Here is a 15,464-nt window from a genome sequence, read left to right on the forward strand (position 1 = left end):
AGCTCTCCTGTATATACTGTACATTATACACACAGTTCTCCTGTATATACTGTACATTATACACATAGCTCTCCTGTATATACTGTACATTATACACATAGCTCTCCTGTATATACAGTACATTATACACATAGCTCTCCTGTATATACTGTACATTATACACACAGCTCTCCTGTATATACAGTACATTATACACACATCTCTCCTGTATATAATGTACATTATACACATAGCTCTCCTGTATATACTGTACATTATACACACAGTTCTCCTGTATATACTGTACATTATACACATAGCTCTCCTGTATATACTGTACATTATACACACACAGCTCTCCTGTATATACAGTACATTATACACACATCTCCCCTGTATATACTGTATATTATACACATAGCTCTCCTGTATATACTGTACATTATACACATAGCTCTCCTGTATATACTGTACATTATACACACAGCTCTCCTGTATATACAGTACATTATACACACACGGCTCTCCTGTATATACAGTACATTATACACACATCTCCCCTGCATATACTGTACATTACACACACAGCTCTCCTGTATATACAGTACATTATACACACATCTCCCCTGTATATACTGTACATTATACACATAGCTCTCCTGTATATACTGTACATTATACACATAGCTCTCCTGTATATACTGTACATTACACACATAGCTCTCCTGTATATACTGTACATTACACACATAGCTCTCCTGTATATACTGTACATCATACACATAGCTCTCCTGTATATACTGTAGATTATACACATAGCTCTCCTGTATATACTGTACATTATACACATAGCTCTCCTGTATATACTGTACATTATACACATAGCTCTCCTGTATATACTGTACATTACACACATAGCTCTCCTGTATATACTGTACATTACACACATAGCTCTCCTGTATATACAGTACATTATACACATAGCTCTCCTGTATATACTGTACATTACACACACGGCACTGCTACATGCACTGTACATTACACACAGCTCTCCCATATAAAATAGAGACCAGACACTCTTCTTCCTGCGCATGTGCTTCCACTTTCGACTTCCTAGACATGTGACTGATCACATGATGATGACATCATTGAAGGTCCTTCAGCTCACTGGATGTATCTTCTTCTCTGGGGTCTGCGCTGTGGAGGGGACGGCTAAGCATTGTAGCGCTGTATATATAGCCAGGAGTGTGCCTGCTAGGCGTCACCATACACATGTTACTATATACAGTATATATAGCTAGATGCTTCACAGTACATATATGTATGTGATTACATAGTGTGTACTACACATACGGTTATACACATAATCCTCCACTGTGTAATCCTCACTATAGCACAATGCTGAACGTCCCCTCTTCTTCATTCCCTGTCCCCAATTCCCAGCAAAGAGTGTCTGCAGGTGGGAGAAACAAGGTATGACTGTGGGCTCTGGTGTTTCCTGGTATACGCTGCTATGTGCTTGCTTCTCTCTCCAGCTGTATGATGCTCTGTGCTGTATATTTGTCTTATATTCCAAATGTATTAGCATTTTATTTATTATTAGGACACAAAAGTGTCAGCTAGAGCGGTGTCTGGCAGGTATCCCCCAGTCAGCTGTAACTACTCCTACTCCTACCTCAACTATACTTGCCCGGCTGCGTTCGCCTCACGTCTGGGGCATAAGGTGCCGTACCCCATTTCAGTAAGCCCAGCTAGTGACTCTGGTCAGGTCATTTTTGGACTGGATCCGTTTTTGTTGCCAGACTAAAAACCTTGGACTTTTGTGGTTTCAGGTTGGCAACAAAAACAGATACGGTCCAAAAATCACCGGACTTGAGTCACTAGCTGTCTCGTATAGGTCATTAAAGCGTAGCCATTAGATCCAACAAAAAAATTTTTGGTAAATATATCACCGAGTACCTAATCCTGACCATGTACATCTAATTTGTATGTCTAGCACCTTTATTTTTTTTTATTACACTTTTATTTTAGCTCACTAGTCTGAATTCCTCTCAAAGGGAGGGGGTGTGGCCTCAGTGTGCAGGTCTCCGCCCCCTCCCTTAGTATACTGTCTGCTCACATCTCCCCTAGCATTAGTAAAACTACAACTCCCAGCTTGTCCTCACTGACAGTAGAGGGACACAAGCTGACAGTGGGAGGATTTTTCCTCCAGCTGTGAGCCCTGCGCTCACAGCTGTCAATCAAGGAAGTGTGTCCATGACATAGGTGATGATGCAAGGACATAGCAGGACTAGTATGTGTCCAAGCAGGCAGGGGGGGCAGTTGTTTGACTGGCTTTTTCAGTATGAAATGCTGAGAATTTTCTAATGAAAGCAATTGCAAAACCTATTGGTTATACATGCTTTACAACATATCAAAAGTTTTTGTATCTGACAGTGCCCATTTAACCCCTTAAGGACGCAGCCCTTTTTCACAATTCTGGCCACCGTCGCTGAGATTATGAGATTGTTTTTTCGTGACATATTCTACTTTATTTTGGTGGTAAATTTTCGTCGTTACTTGCTTCCTTTTTTGGTGAAAAATCCCCAAATTTCATGAAAATTTTGCATTTTTCTAACTTTGAAGCTCTCTACTTGTAAGGAAAATGGATATTCCAAATACATTTTATTTTTATTCACAAATACAATATGTCCACTTTATGTTGGCATCATAAAATGGACATATTTTTGCTTTTTGAAAAAAATTAGAGGGCTTCAAATTAGAGCAGCAATTTTCAAAAACGTCATGAAAATTGCAAAATCTGAAGGGACAGATGTTACAGAACTACAACTTCCAGCATGCCTGGGCAGTCTAGGCATGCTGAGAGTTGTAGTTTGGCAACATCTTGAGGGCTACCGTTTGGGCACTACTGTAACAGTGGTCTCCAAACTGTGACCCTCCAGATGTTGCAAAACTACTTGCAGTTTGGCCTTCCTAGTGGTTGCCACAGTAAAGATCACTTTACTTTCACTTTCATTTCTCCCCCCCCCCCCCCCCCCCCCCCTGTCGTTTCCCTACCTGAGCCAGGATCCAGCAGTCTCCAGCGACTATCGGGGGTCCCCAGGCATCTTCTCCTCCAGGTACCGGCCTCCGTCTTCTCCCCACGTTCCCCTCGACATCCAGGGGTGGGCAGAACGGGGGTTGCCATGGCAACCCAGTGTCCTGCCCTGCCATTGGTCAGAATCAGTTCTGACCAATGGCAGGGGATAGGAGGAGATCGCAGCACTTTGACCTCGCTCCTATCTTTCAGGATGATCAGGGCTGTCCCTGACAGCTCCGATCATCCCTATTTTCCAGGTGATCGGGTCACCAGAGACCCGATCAGCCCAACATAGCAGAAAATCGCATGTCTGAATTGACATGCGATTTTCTGCGATCGCCGACATGGGGGGGGGGGGGGTCTCAGGACCCCCCTCGGTGATGTGCCGGGATGCCTGCTGAATGATTTCAGCAGGCATTCCGGTCCGGTCCCCAACCGGCTAGCGGCGGGGACCGGAATTCCCACGGGCGTATGCATACGCCCCACATCCTTAAGGACTCGGGATGCAGGGTGTATGAATACGCCCGGCGTCCTTAATAGGTTAAAGTTCATATGCCCCAATCATGATGTGATTGCAGCCTAAATTGTTTTTTGCAAATACATTTATTTAGCAAATTTGCTAAATAAATGTATTTCCTGATATTCTTGCTTCTTTGCTCCCCTTATTGACAGCTTGTGGTCTAGGTTAAAGACCACTGCTCTACTCTTGAAGCGCTTGTATGGCTGGTGTGTGTATATATCTATAGATATTACACACACAAGCATATATTGGGGCTTGTTTTTTGCAGCAATAATCATGCTTTGTAATGACACCTCTCATTTTTTTTTATAAAGTGTACTGCAAGAGAAAAAAAAAATTATATGTAAGGAGAAATTGAAAATAAATAAAAATTTTACTGATTTAATTATTTAAAATGGGCTGTTTTAATGCTGTTCACTACTTGTTTTTGTGGGATGTGTTGTGACAAAAAAAAAATTCTGGCACTTCGTATTGTTTTATGTTTAATGATTACCTTTCATCAACAAATCTTTTGATATTTCATAGTTTATTATATACTGATCCACTTTCTAATAGCATTGCATTAAAGATAATGAATCCTTTTATGTCTATATTAATTTTGAAACTTTGGCCACATGGAGTCCCTGGCTGCAAGCTTTTTCATTGATTTCGGACTCACGCCAGCCTGGCGTGTAAGTCCGACTTCACAGACACAGTCCAGCTCCCCACCGTTAATCAGACAGGCGGGAGCGAGTGCTGTGCTCGTATCCTTGCAGGGCACGGCAGCTCAGTCCTCCGATGTTCCTCCTCCTCTGTATGGCACGTGTAAAGTCAAACAGAGAGGAGGAGACTCAGAAGCTGCCATCCCTGCAGTGTGCTGAGCCTGTATGCGCGCTCCCGAGAGGGAGCGCTGCATACAGGAAGAAGGGCGGAAGCCGGCCCTGGCAGGCATCAGATGACATCACACCTGCCGGGCCACGCTCACTTCCTCCCCTTCACACAGCTCCAAACTGAGCTACCAATGACAGAAGAAAAGAGGTATTTACAGGGGGTTTTCAATAAAAAAAAACAAAAAAAAAAAAAACAGGGATAGAGAATTAGAGTCAGGGACAGATAAGGAGGGGGATTAGGGAAAGTGTAGTTGATAAGTACTCTAAATGCACTGTCTTATAGATAGCAATGCATTTCCTTGCAGAATCCACAGAAAAAATAGACCTGTCTATTCTTTCTGAGAATGCCAGAATTAGAATTTCCATGGCAGAAACATCTGGTGCAGAAATTCTGAGGTGTGAAAAGTGCAGCAGAATCCCATTGAAATCAATGGCACTCTGCTGCAACGGAATGTCCGTGCGGACATTCCACACAAATTCCGTCATGTGAACATGCACTAAGAGTTGTGCTAGTGAGGGGCGTGGCCTGGCTGCTGTGGTGTATGGTCGCAAGATAGTGGAGCTCCGTTCACCGGCCTGAACAAGCGACAAATTACCTAGCTTTTCACCAACCCACCTGGCTCCAAAACATCTCATCTTGTCCCTCTACTCCCCCGCTATGCCTGCGAGAAAGAAGAAGCCTCTGCGACATCGCTCCCTGGTGAAATTCAGCTTCACTCCCCGGGAGTCCTCGGGCCAAGATGGCGCCGCTGGAGAGCGCGTAAGGTCTCGCTCACCAGCACAGTCGCAGGGCGGACACCGCTCCCCGGCCTCCATCTCCCCTCTGCGGCACAGATCTTCCTCCGACACGGCGCTGCATGCCGCCTCTGCCGCATCACCGGAGACAGAGAGGGGGGTGAGACTTACCTCCGGCACAGCCTCTGGAGCCGTTCAACGTCCAGGTAAACGCAGCAACTCACCGGACCCACTACGGCAGGTTAGTTCTCCTACCCTCTCTCCTCAGCATAGCCCAAGCGCGCCTGACTCGCAGCTGCTTCCTCGGATCGCAACACCGGAGGGGAATGGAGGGAAGTCCTGGGCAGATGCAGTAACTGAGACAACAGACCCCTTGGCTGCCATGCCTGTGCTCAACCAATCTCTCACAGACACTGCAATGAGAGACATGCTTCTCCTGCTGCGTACTACCTTCCTTAAGGACATTCATAAGCTAGTTCATCCATTGCAAGCTGAGGTCCAAGATATTGGGGGTAGAGTGGACCACCTAGAAAACAAGCTTGGTGAGTTTGCAGACTCCCACAATTCACTTATTGACATGCACAATGAAGTTGAGGATGATATAACTCTGCTGAAAGCTAAGGTGGCAGACCTGGAAGATCGCAGCCGCCGAAACAATATCAAATTACGCGGTGTGCCTGAAACGGTCGCCCCGGAGGAGATTCCTGCATATGTACGTTCGCTTCTGAAACACGTATTGCCGGACTGCAACCCACAAGACCTAACTATTGACAGGGCGCATAGAATCCCCCGGCCGAAGCATCTTGTGGACTCTGTCCCGCGGGATATTTTAGCCCGTGTACATTTCTTTCACATCAAGGAAAGACTTATGGAACTGGCGCGGCGCAACAATGGCTTACCAGCGCCGTATCATCATGTCCTCCTTTATGCGGATCTCTCGGCGGCGTCACTCCAAGCTCGCCGAGCACTATTGCCCATTACATCTGCCCTTGGTGCAGCTGACGTGCCATATCGCTGGGGGTTCCCGACCCGCCTTTTGATCAAGAGAAACAACGCTGTTCATGCTGTCCGCACGCTACTGGAGGGAGAATCCCTCTTGTCTTCCTGGAACATTGCTTCCGCTCCGTCTAAAGCACCTCGCTCCGGCTCGAAGGCACCTCTTGTAAACAAGGACTGGGACACTGCTTGAGGATGGTGAAAATTTCTTTCTGCTGGCATTACCTGGCCTTGGTGGACTCCTATACACCACAGTTTTCAGAGTGGACTCTGACCCCCACTCCTTTGTGGACGGTACTGGGCGGAAACCGTCCGTTTTTGTGTGTCACGTTGTTCTGTTTATGTTGTTAGTGTCCTGTTTGTTTGTTATATGTCACAATAACGATCTCTCATGTTTTGGTCTGTTCAATATGTACTGCCTAGTGATGACAGGCACACGCTGGCTGGGAGGTGTCCTGCCCGAGTAATTCATTGTCTTTGCTACCACTTGGAGCGAATTTTTTTGCCTCTACAGTATAGTTGTTAAGTTTGCTAGCATCAATGTGAATGGGCTCAACGCTCCGCATAAGAGGTCGCATTTGTGGAAGGAGGCGAAGGATCTCAAATGCGACGTCCTGTGCATACAAGAAACTCACTTATTGGTTAAGGATGCTCCCAGATTGACTAACTCTCTGTTCCCACATATCTTTCACTCCCATTATAGCACCAAATCAAGAGGAGTGGCGATCGCAATCAAACAAACGGTGGCTTTCACAGTGAGAGAGGTGGTCTCCGACCCGCAGGGAAGGTACATCATACTACGTTGTGTCGTCAATGCCGCGCCGCTCACCATTGTGGCTCTCTATGCCCCCAACGTAGGTCCCCTGAGATTCTTCAGAAAACTCTTGAAGGAGGTTCGTACTAAACCTTGGGGGTCTCTGCTCATGTGTGGGGACTTTAACACTGTCTCTGATCTTCATCTAGACTCTACTTCTATTTCTCGCTCCACTTCCGCCACCCTATCTTCCGTTCTCCTTGAGGAAGACCTGTTCGACATATGGAGAGCGCAGCATGCCACAGAAAGGGACTATACGTTCCTATCTACTGTCCATAATTCCTATTCCAGAATAGATATGTTCATACTGGACAGGTCACTTCTCTCCACCTCTATTGCATCATCTATTGAATCCATTAAGTGGTCTGACCACGCGGCCATTACCTTGGACCTGGCAGACGCAGTCTCCTCCCCCATAACCTATACTAGGAGGTGCAATCCTTTTATTTGGTCTCATGCAAAATATGGGGAATGCTTAAATAAGGATATAGTTGATTATTTTTCCCACAATGCAGGTTCGGTGGCTGATCCGTTCATTGTCTGTAACTGTCACAAAGCTATGATTCGTGGTTCCTTTATCAAATATGGGTCCCTTATTAAAAAACAGCGTGAGCAGCAGCTGGAGGACATATTACACCGCTTGCAATTAGCAGAGCAGGCCAACAAAACTTCACCCTCGGCGGCTCTAGCTGCTGAAACTACTAAACTGCGGCATGAGCTCCGCTGTGTTTTGTTAACGGCCTATGAAAAATCCTTTAGAAAATTAAAAGCCACCTATTACTCTCAAAATGATAAAGCAGGTAAACTCTTAGCTAATAGACTTAAAAGGCGACAGGTTAGATCCCGAATCCCACATCTCCTGCACCCTACCTCTGGGGCTAAATTGTATACTCCCACAGATATAGCAAATGGTTTTCTCTCTTTTTATGACAAACTATATAATTTAGGTGACAATGCAACATCCTTGATAGATGTCCCTGCTCTGACCTCAAACTTTTTAAACTCATTACGCCTCCCATCCCTAACTACAGAACAGCTTTCTGACCTCAACGCTGAGGTGTCTACTGCCGAAGTACAACACACAATTAAATCTCTTCCCTCTGAAAAAGCCCCGGGCCCTGACGGGTATATAAATGCGTATTATAAGAAATTTAACACGTTACTTTCCCCATACCTGGCCAATTTGTACATCTGTAATAGTGCAATGTTGACCGGTTGTGTCCCAGAGGAAAATTTACAGGCCACCATTACTGCGTTACCGAAGCCCGGAAAGTCCCCGGACCGTCCCCAAAACTTTAGGCCCATCTCGCTCCTTAATCAGGACATTAAAATATACGCCAAGATATTGGCCTCCCGGATTTCACAAGTACTTCCACACCTAATATCCACGGATCAATCTGGCTTTGTGGTGGGCCGTCAGGCCTCTGACAATACCAGAAGATTACTCAATGTATTGGACTACTTGGAGCGTTCTGGGACACCGGCGGTACTCCTGGCGCTGGATACTGAGAAGGCGTTTGACCGCCTTCGGTGGTCTTATGCCTTCGCGGCCCTAGCGCAGATGGGATTCGAGGGTGGGATAGTGTCGGCACTTAAATCCCTTTATTCCTGTCCCTCTGCCAAGGTGGCGGCTAATGGCGCACTATCTGATGTCTTTTATATCACAAACGGATCTAGGCAGGGGTGTCCTTTGTCGCCACTTATATACATTTTATCCATGGAGCCGCTGGCACAGGCCATCCGCCAGCATCCAGACATATCTGGGATTGCGGTTGGAGGCAGACAACATGTAATCTCGCTATATGCGGACGATATTATCTTAATTCTCACAAACCCCAGTGTCTCAATACCAGCGGTCATGGATACAATCTCTACATTTGGCGATTTCTCATATTATCTTCTTAATGCTAATAAAACCCAAGCCTTGGCAGTCAACGTGCCTCCAACGCTCCTACTACCTCTAAAAGCTAGATATTTGTTCGACTGGAAAGAATCCTCCCTTAGCTATTTAGGCATACAACTCTCTTTCCCACACAAGTCTTTATATGCCAATAATTATGCCCCATTGTTGACCCGCATTAGGGATGACGCAGAAACTCTATCGAAAACAGAGGTCTCCTGGGTGGGCAGGGTCGCAGCTTTTAAAATGTTTCTCCTGCCTAAATTTCTTTACCTATTCCGAACTCTGCCTATTGCTTTACCTTTATCTTTCTTTACTCAAGCCCAAAAAATACTAACTTACTACATATGGGCGGGCGGACGCCCAAGGCTCTCCGTGAATATTCTCACCAGGACTAAGAGGTCGGGAGGCCTAGGCTCTCCTAACCTACATAATTTCTATATAGCCACTCTGGTGTCAGCGTTGCGGCAGTGGCGGCGTGACCCTGCGGATTCTCCGTGGGTGGATCTGGAAAATCAATCGATGCTTCCCTTCCGGGTGGAAGACCTCCTACACCTTCCTTATTGGGAAGTGCCCTCCCCTCCTATGTCAAACCACTTGGTGAAAGCTTCATACGCAGCGTGGGTCCAATACATCACACGGTCCCCGTCGACCAGTGGTATGTCATGCAGAGATTTACCTCTTACATTTGTACAAAGTTGCATTCCAGACTTAGATTTGACAGGTTGGTTAGCCAGGGGGATAACACATGTACACCATTTATTTGTAGACAACTCTCTGGCCCCCTTTCGAACCCTTACAACCACCTTCCATTTACCTCAAGAAGATTTTTATAAATACTTGCAAATCCGGCATTTCCTGCAGGGCCTGACTAGAACAGGGACCCCTCGGGATGCCTCGGCTCTCAAGTTACTAGCCTCCCCACTTAAGGGATTAAAGTTATACTATCTCCAACTACTACAGGATAATACAGTTATTAAATCTCATCCCTTACGGCTTTGGGAGAGGGAATTAGGGTTCACAAGCACCTCAGAGGAGTGGCGTACAGCACTTACTCTTTTGGGAAGGTCCTTTCAATGCTCATCCCATTTGGAGTCGGCCTATAAAACTATATTACGCTGGTATTTCACGCCCGACAGATTATGTGTAATGTACCCAGAAGCCTCTGATCGTTGCTGGAGGGATTGTGGTTCCAGGGGCTCGCTGTCCCACATTTTATGGTCCTGCCCTTTAATACAGCCTTTTTGGTCTACTTGCAAACGACTTCTACAAGACCTTTTTGGTAGACATATTCCCTGGTCTCCCCAATCAATCCTGCTTTTTCTCAATCTAGATGGTTTGCCGAGGGATTCTCAGGAATTGTTCTGTATAATATGTATATTGGCTAAGATTGTGACAGTAAGTAACTGGAAATCTTCCTAACGCAGACACATTACTGCAGAAAATACATACGACCTTTGCATATGAACAAATCATAGCCAGAGGGGCGAACAAAATGCCTAAATTTGCCGCTAGATGGAGGCAGTGGTCCTTATCAACACATTGCATTGATAGTTCTTAACGAGACCATCACATCCCTATAGTTAAATGACCTCCTGCATTCTCTGACATAACCCCACTCACTAGAGCTATATTATAATACTGAGTTACTCAGTTTAGTTGCTTGATGACAGTACATTGGACTGTTTAAGAACACGATTTTGATTGTATATTGAAAGACCGAATTAGCTATTGCATTTATATGATGTGAATGCTATTGTAGTGACATGTTTTTTTTTATGTTCAAGGTTTGGACTTGTCGTCCACCCATTGTTGTATTATTTGAAAATGTTCAATAAATACTATTTACAAAAAAAAAACAAAAAAAAAAAAAGAGTTGTGCTAGTGTGATAAAGATATTTTGAGAATCTTCACCAGGTTTTTATATTAAACATATAGTTAAAGGGGTACTCAGGCGCTTAAACATCTTATCTCCTATCCAAAGGATAGGGGATAAGATGCCTGATCACAGGGCTTCCTCCGCTGGGGATTCCCGTGATCTTGCACGCCGCACCCTGTTAAAATCAGTCCCCGGAGTGTGTTCGCTCCGGGTATGATTACTGTCGATCACGGGGCCGGAGCGTTGTAACGTCAAGGCTCCGCCCCGTGTGACGTCACGCTCCGCCCCCCTCAATGCAAGCCTATGGGAGGGGGTGTTACAGCTGTCACGCCCGCTCCCATAGGCTTGCATTGAGGGGGGCGGAGTGTGACGTCACATGGGGCGGAGCCTTGACGTCACAACGCTCTGGCCCCGTGATCGACAGTAATCAGACCCGGAGCGAACACGCTCCGGGGACTGATTTTAATGGGGGCGGCATGCTTTTTGGTTGCAAGTTGCTTGTTACCTTGCCAGCCTTAACCTCAATGCAAGTTGCTTATGACTGCGACTTGCTAGCGACTTCTCTTCAATTTAGTTTTTTTTCTAACAAAAAATAAAAATAAATAAATGTTGCGTGACAGCAAGTTGCATAGTTACATATAGTTAGTAATATTGAAAAGAGACACATGTCCATTTAACCAAGGAGCTGAAAGGGAGGGATATCAGTGGATGATGGGGAAGGGATTCTATATTTCTGCATATGCATTATTGTTATTTTGTTCTAGGAATGTATCTGAGGTAGTTTGTTCCTTATATTCACAGTCCTTATGGTAAAGAAGGCTTGCCGCACCAGGAGACTAAACCTTTTTTTTTTTTCTCCAGACATATAAGGCTGGGTTCACACCACGTTTTCTTAAATACGGTTCCCGTATACGGTTGGGAGGAGGGGGCGGGGCTTAATAGCGGCGCCCGCACTCAGCCATATTCGGGAACCGTATTTAATGCAAGTCTATGAGCCGACCGGAGTGAACCGCAGCCTCCGGTCGGCTTCGTTTTTGGCTGTATGCGGTTTGCCGACCGCAGGCAAAAACGTGGTCGACCACGTTTTTGCCTGCGGTCGGGAAACCGCATACGGCCGAAAACGTTCTCATCCTGACACCCAGTGTATTTATCTCCATGTATCTTCATGTTACCGATGTAAAATGCTCATTCATGATGTCATACTGACCTATTATTTGGCGCACTTTTTTGTGTATATATACCCTCTTACCTTCCCATTCCACATACGACCATTTTTACCTGCAATTGATAAAGGGAGATTACCCTCCCCAAACGCGCCTTGCCTTCTTGTCGTCGTACTCTATGTTCACCAAGTCTTCAATAAAGGAGCTTACTTGAAACCTACTACTTGCATCTTTATCCCAACTGGAGGGAGCACCATTGTAGTGCACTTTTCCTACTACTTGCAAATATTACGTTACAGCTTCTGCCAAGGTTTTGTCAAGAACACCGCTGGCCTGCATACCACCAACATCCCTCACACCTGGAGATCAACACAGGTGACGACTCCCCTCACAGAGGACACCCATACGGTTTTTATCCCACGGGAACACCAGGCGCTGCCCTCTGCTATTTTTTTCCTCTTACCTGATTATATGATAGAAAGATGTCAGAACAAACTGTGCATCTGAACTTATTGGGGAACAATTTTGCTTAAAATTGTCGCAAAATTGTTGCACGTGCGCTTACACGTGATTTTTGACTTGCAGTGGTCAGAGATTTATCAAGTGCGAAAGTCGCAAAAAAGTCGCATCGCATGAAAAAAGCTACTAAATTTACTCCAGCTCAGACATGGAGCAGAAAAAGCTACTACCAAAGCAAAAAAAGGAAAATTGCTTACTTGAAAGAAATTTATCAACAGGCTGAAAGCAGTTGATAAATAAGTCGCACATAAGCAAAAAAATAGTAAGAAAAAAAATAACTAAAAATAGGAATACATAAGCAAACATTGATAAATGTCCCCCATTGTGTTTGGGGCTGTGTTGTTGCAGGTCAGTCATAGTGACCCCACTTGCACCAGACCACAGCTGAAAGTTCCTACAATGGGCAGTGCTGCTCAGTTCTGATGAATCCATGTTCTCTTTTTATGACCTAGGGTGAGCTCAGTACGTGGTTTGCTTTTCTGGGAGCTTTCCAAACATTTCATGTTGGTAGCACCTTTTTAAGGCATACATAGTTTGGTGACAAACCCCTCGCTGTACTGACATTCCATCTCTTGTACCCCCCCCTTTGATTCTCCCCCATGCCATTTCACCACCCCTCTTGACACCCATGTGCCTCATCACCCCCCCCCCCTCTATCTCCCTCTGATCCCCCGCTGTGCCATTGTAGTTCTGACCTGGCTTCGGCAGGCTTCATATACTGTGTAGTGGTAGTGACAGGTTACTGCAGTACAGCTCCAATTCTCTTCTGGGCGCTGCAGCTATGCAGAACAGCTGATCGGCGGGGTACGGTTGTTTGATAGCCTCTCATTTGTATAGACAAGTATTTTTTTTTCATAAAAAACTCCTCAATCAGATCTGCTATGGGTGTATATTTTTATTTCCTAGCACAGGTACATTTTCTTTGCAATTTTATAGTTTGAGATTTCTATTATGTTATTCTCTTCCTTAGATGACCTGATAATGAGTACATTTTAGCTTGGCAAGCTTACATTTTTCCTGTTGTTGTTGTTGTTGCTCCTTTTTCATATGCAGCACTTCTGTTTTCATACCCTGTTTTCTGCATTGCTTCATATCTTGTAACATCCTGTATCTGTATTGTAATGGGATTAAGAAAGTGAGATTACTTAGTTTGTGTGTTTATGTTCACATTTGTTTGCCTTCTTCATAATTGTGGAAAACTACTTCTTGTTCTGATACACAGCATGTTGTAAGTGCACATAGTAAAGCTTCATGTGATGTTTTCTTCTTATATAGAGTGCAGTTTCATTAGGTTAAAGTGAAGCTGTACAGTACATTGGAGCCACATTTGCTGCCTTAGCTTGTCAACAATTCTCTTATTATTATTATTATTTTTTTTTATTACACAGAGAACAAAAACTTGAAGCTCCTGTACCTTTAAAATGTGTAATAGGAACCCTAACTACATGTGGTATTTATAATGTTGTCCTTTTCTATATTGTCATTATTCAGTCCCTTTCTGAACTGCAGCAATTCAGGCTATAAAACAAGATAGATGTGAGACACCATGTTCCTGCTGCGGTACTCCTGACCCCAATGGCAGTATATGCACTCACCGGACTCATTGTCAGGCAGACGTCGTTAGTTCTTTTTATGGTATCTGTCTTCTGGTCACCTGGATGAATGAAAGCATCCCAAAATGATTGCATTATATGTGCTACCAGATATAGGTTTTATATTCCAATTAATTCCCAAATCATTTTTCTTAGACCCCATTGAAACCTGGAAGGAGCCTTATGGACTGGATCAAACTTAAAAGTAGTGGCAAAGATTTAACAGGCCTAAGAGGACGTTTAATAGAAGTGACAGAAGAAGAACTTGCAAAACACAATAAGAAGACAGACTGCTGGACATGTATCAGGGGTAAATGTCTATACTTTTGCACTTGTATGTGTATTTGTATGTATGTGCTTGGAATACTGGAATGGCACTCAAGTATTTAAACACACTGACTCATTTACTACTAGATATTTCGTTGCTGTATACACTCTAAGGAAGCTTACATTTGCTTGACAGTAGAATTGTTTTTTAAGGTTTGAAGTGGATAATGAGTTCTGGGCTGAAAGTTGTTTTAGTTTTGAACATTTGGCTGTTTTTTACCATGTTACATTTAGTACAGCTAAGATCATTGACTATATTGGCATAATACGGCCACATTTTACATCCTTATTACAGCGACAAACCACTGGTTCTAATGACCCAAACTGATAGCATCATAATTCCCTATAATCCTATCAGTTTAGGTAATTACACCTGGGGTGTAATGCGAACTCAAAAAATGTCTGTGTTACTGCAACTGACCTTAGCCTATGATACGTTTTCTTGCTTTATTAGATGCTCAGGTTTTTGCTATTTTATAGCTCTGTATTGTAGTGACTTGGAGCTGAACTGCAGTTATCCAGCACCACCACTATTAATTGAATGGCGCAGGGCTTCTGACCCAGTTCACTGTATAGTGCGGAGTGCTAAACAACTGATCTGCATGGGGTGCCGAGTCCCTGTGTACTGTGCATAGGCTATCAATCAATTAGTTACATAAAACCCCTTTAAATATACAGAAACACCAGTATACATTTAGTGATTTCCCCCAGTATTAGTTTGGACATTACAGTCAAATAATATTTTAAACATACAGAAAATGTCACTTTTTGTTGTAGATATTGAATTTATATCTCTATATATTTGACAGAAAAATCTTAATCTTGAATAAATTCTTTAGTAAATTTTATATTTAAAGAGTTCAGGGCGGGATAAAAGGAAAAAAATAAAATGATAAAAACGGGCTCAGCTGCTGCCGATATTGTTTAGACCCTGCTGGTTCCTGCTCGGAGTTTTTCCTGCTCTTCTCTCCACACATGACCACTCAGCCAATCACTGGAGTTACCTGCCTCAACCATTGAGCAAATAAAGAAAATATATGCACGTATGGTACTTTAGTGTAATGAAAATTAAAAAATATCATAACCTAGAGG

General features: G+C 44.1%; 1 protein-coding gene across 1 annotated transcript in view; it reads left to right on the forward strand.

Moving 5' to 3' along the window:
- The first annotated feature begins 1,132 nt into the window (after window positions 1-1,132).
- LOC130362079 (cytochrome b5 reductase 4) overlaps window positions 1,133-15,464 on the forward strand; it is a 270,381-nt gene continuing 256,049 nt past the window's right edge. Inside the window, exons 1-2 of the mRNA XM_056566016.1 lie at window positions 1,133-1,452; window positions 14,202-14,355. Coding sequence (XP_056421991.1) covers window positions 1,378-1,452; window positions 14,202-14,355 — 229 coding nt within the window. The 5' untranslated portion in view covers window positions 1,133-1,377. The remainder of the gene's footprint in view (window positions 1,453-14,201; window positions 14,356-15,464) is intronic.

Source organism: Hyla sarda, chromosome 3, assembly GCF_029499605.1.
Source record: "Hyla sarda isolate aHylSar1 chromosome 3, aHylSar1.hap1, whole genome shotgun sequence".
Lineage (NCBI taxonomy): Eukaryota > Metazoa > Chordata > Amphibia > Anura > Hylidae > Hyla > Hyla sarda.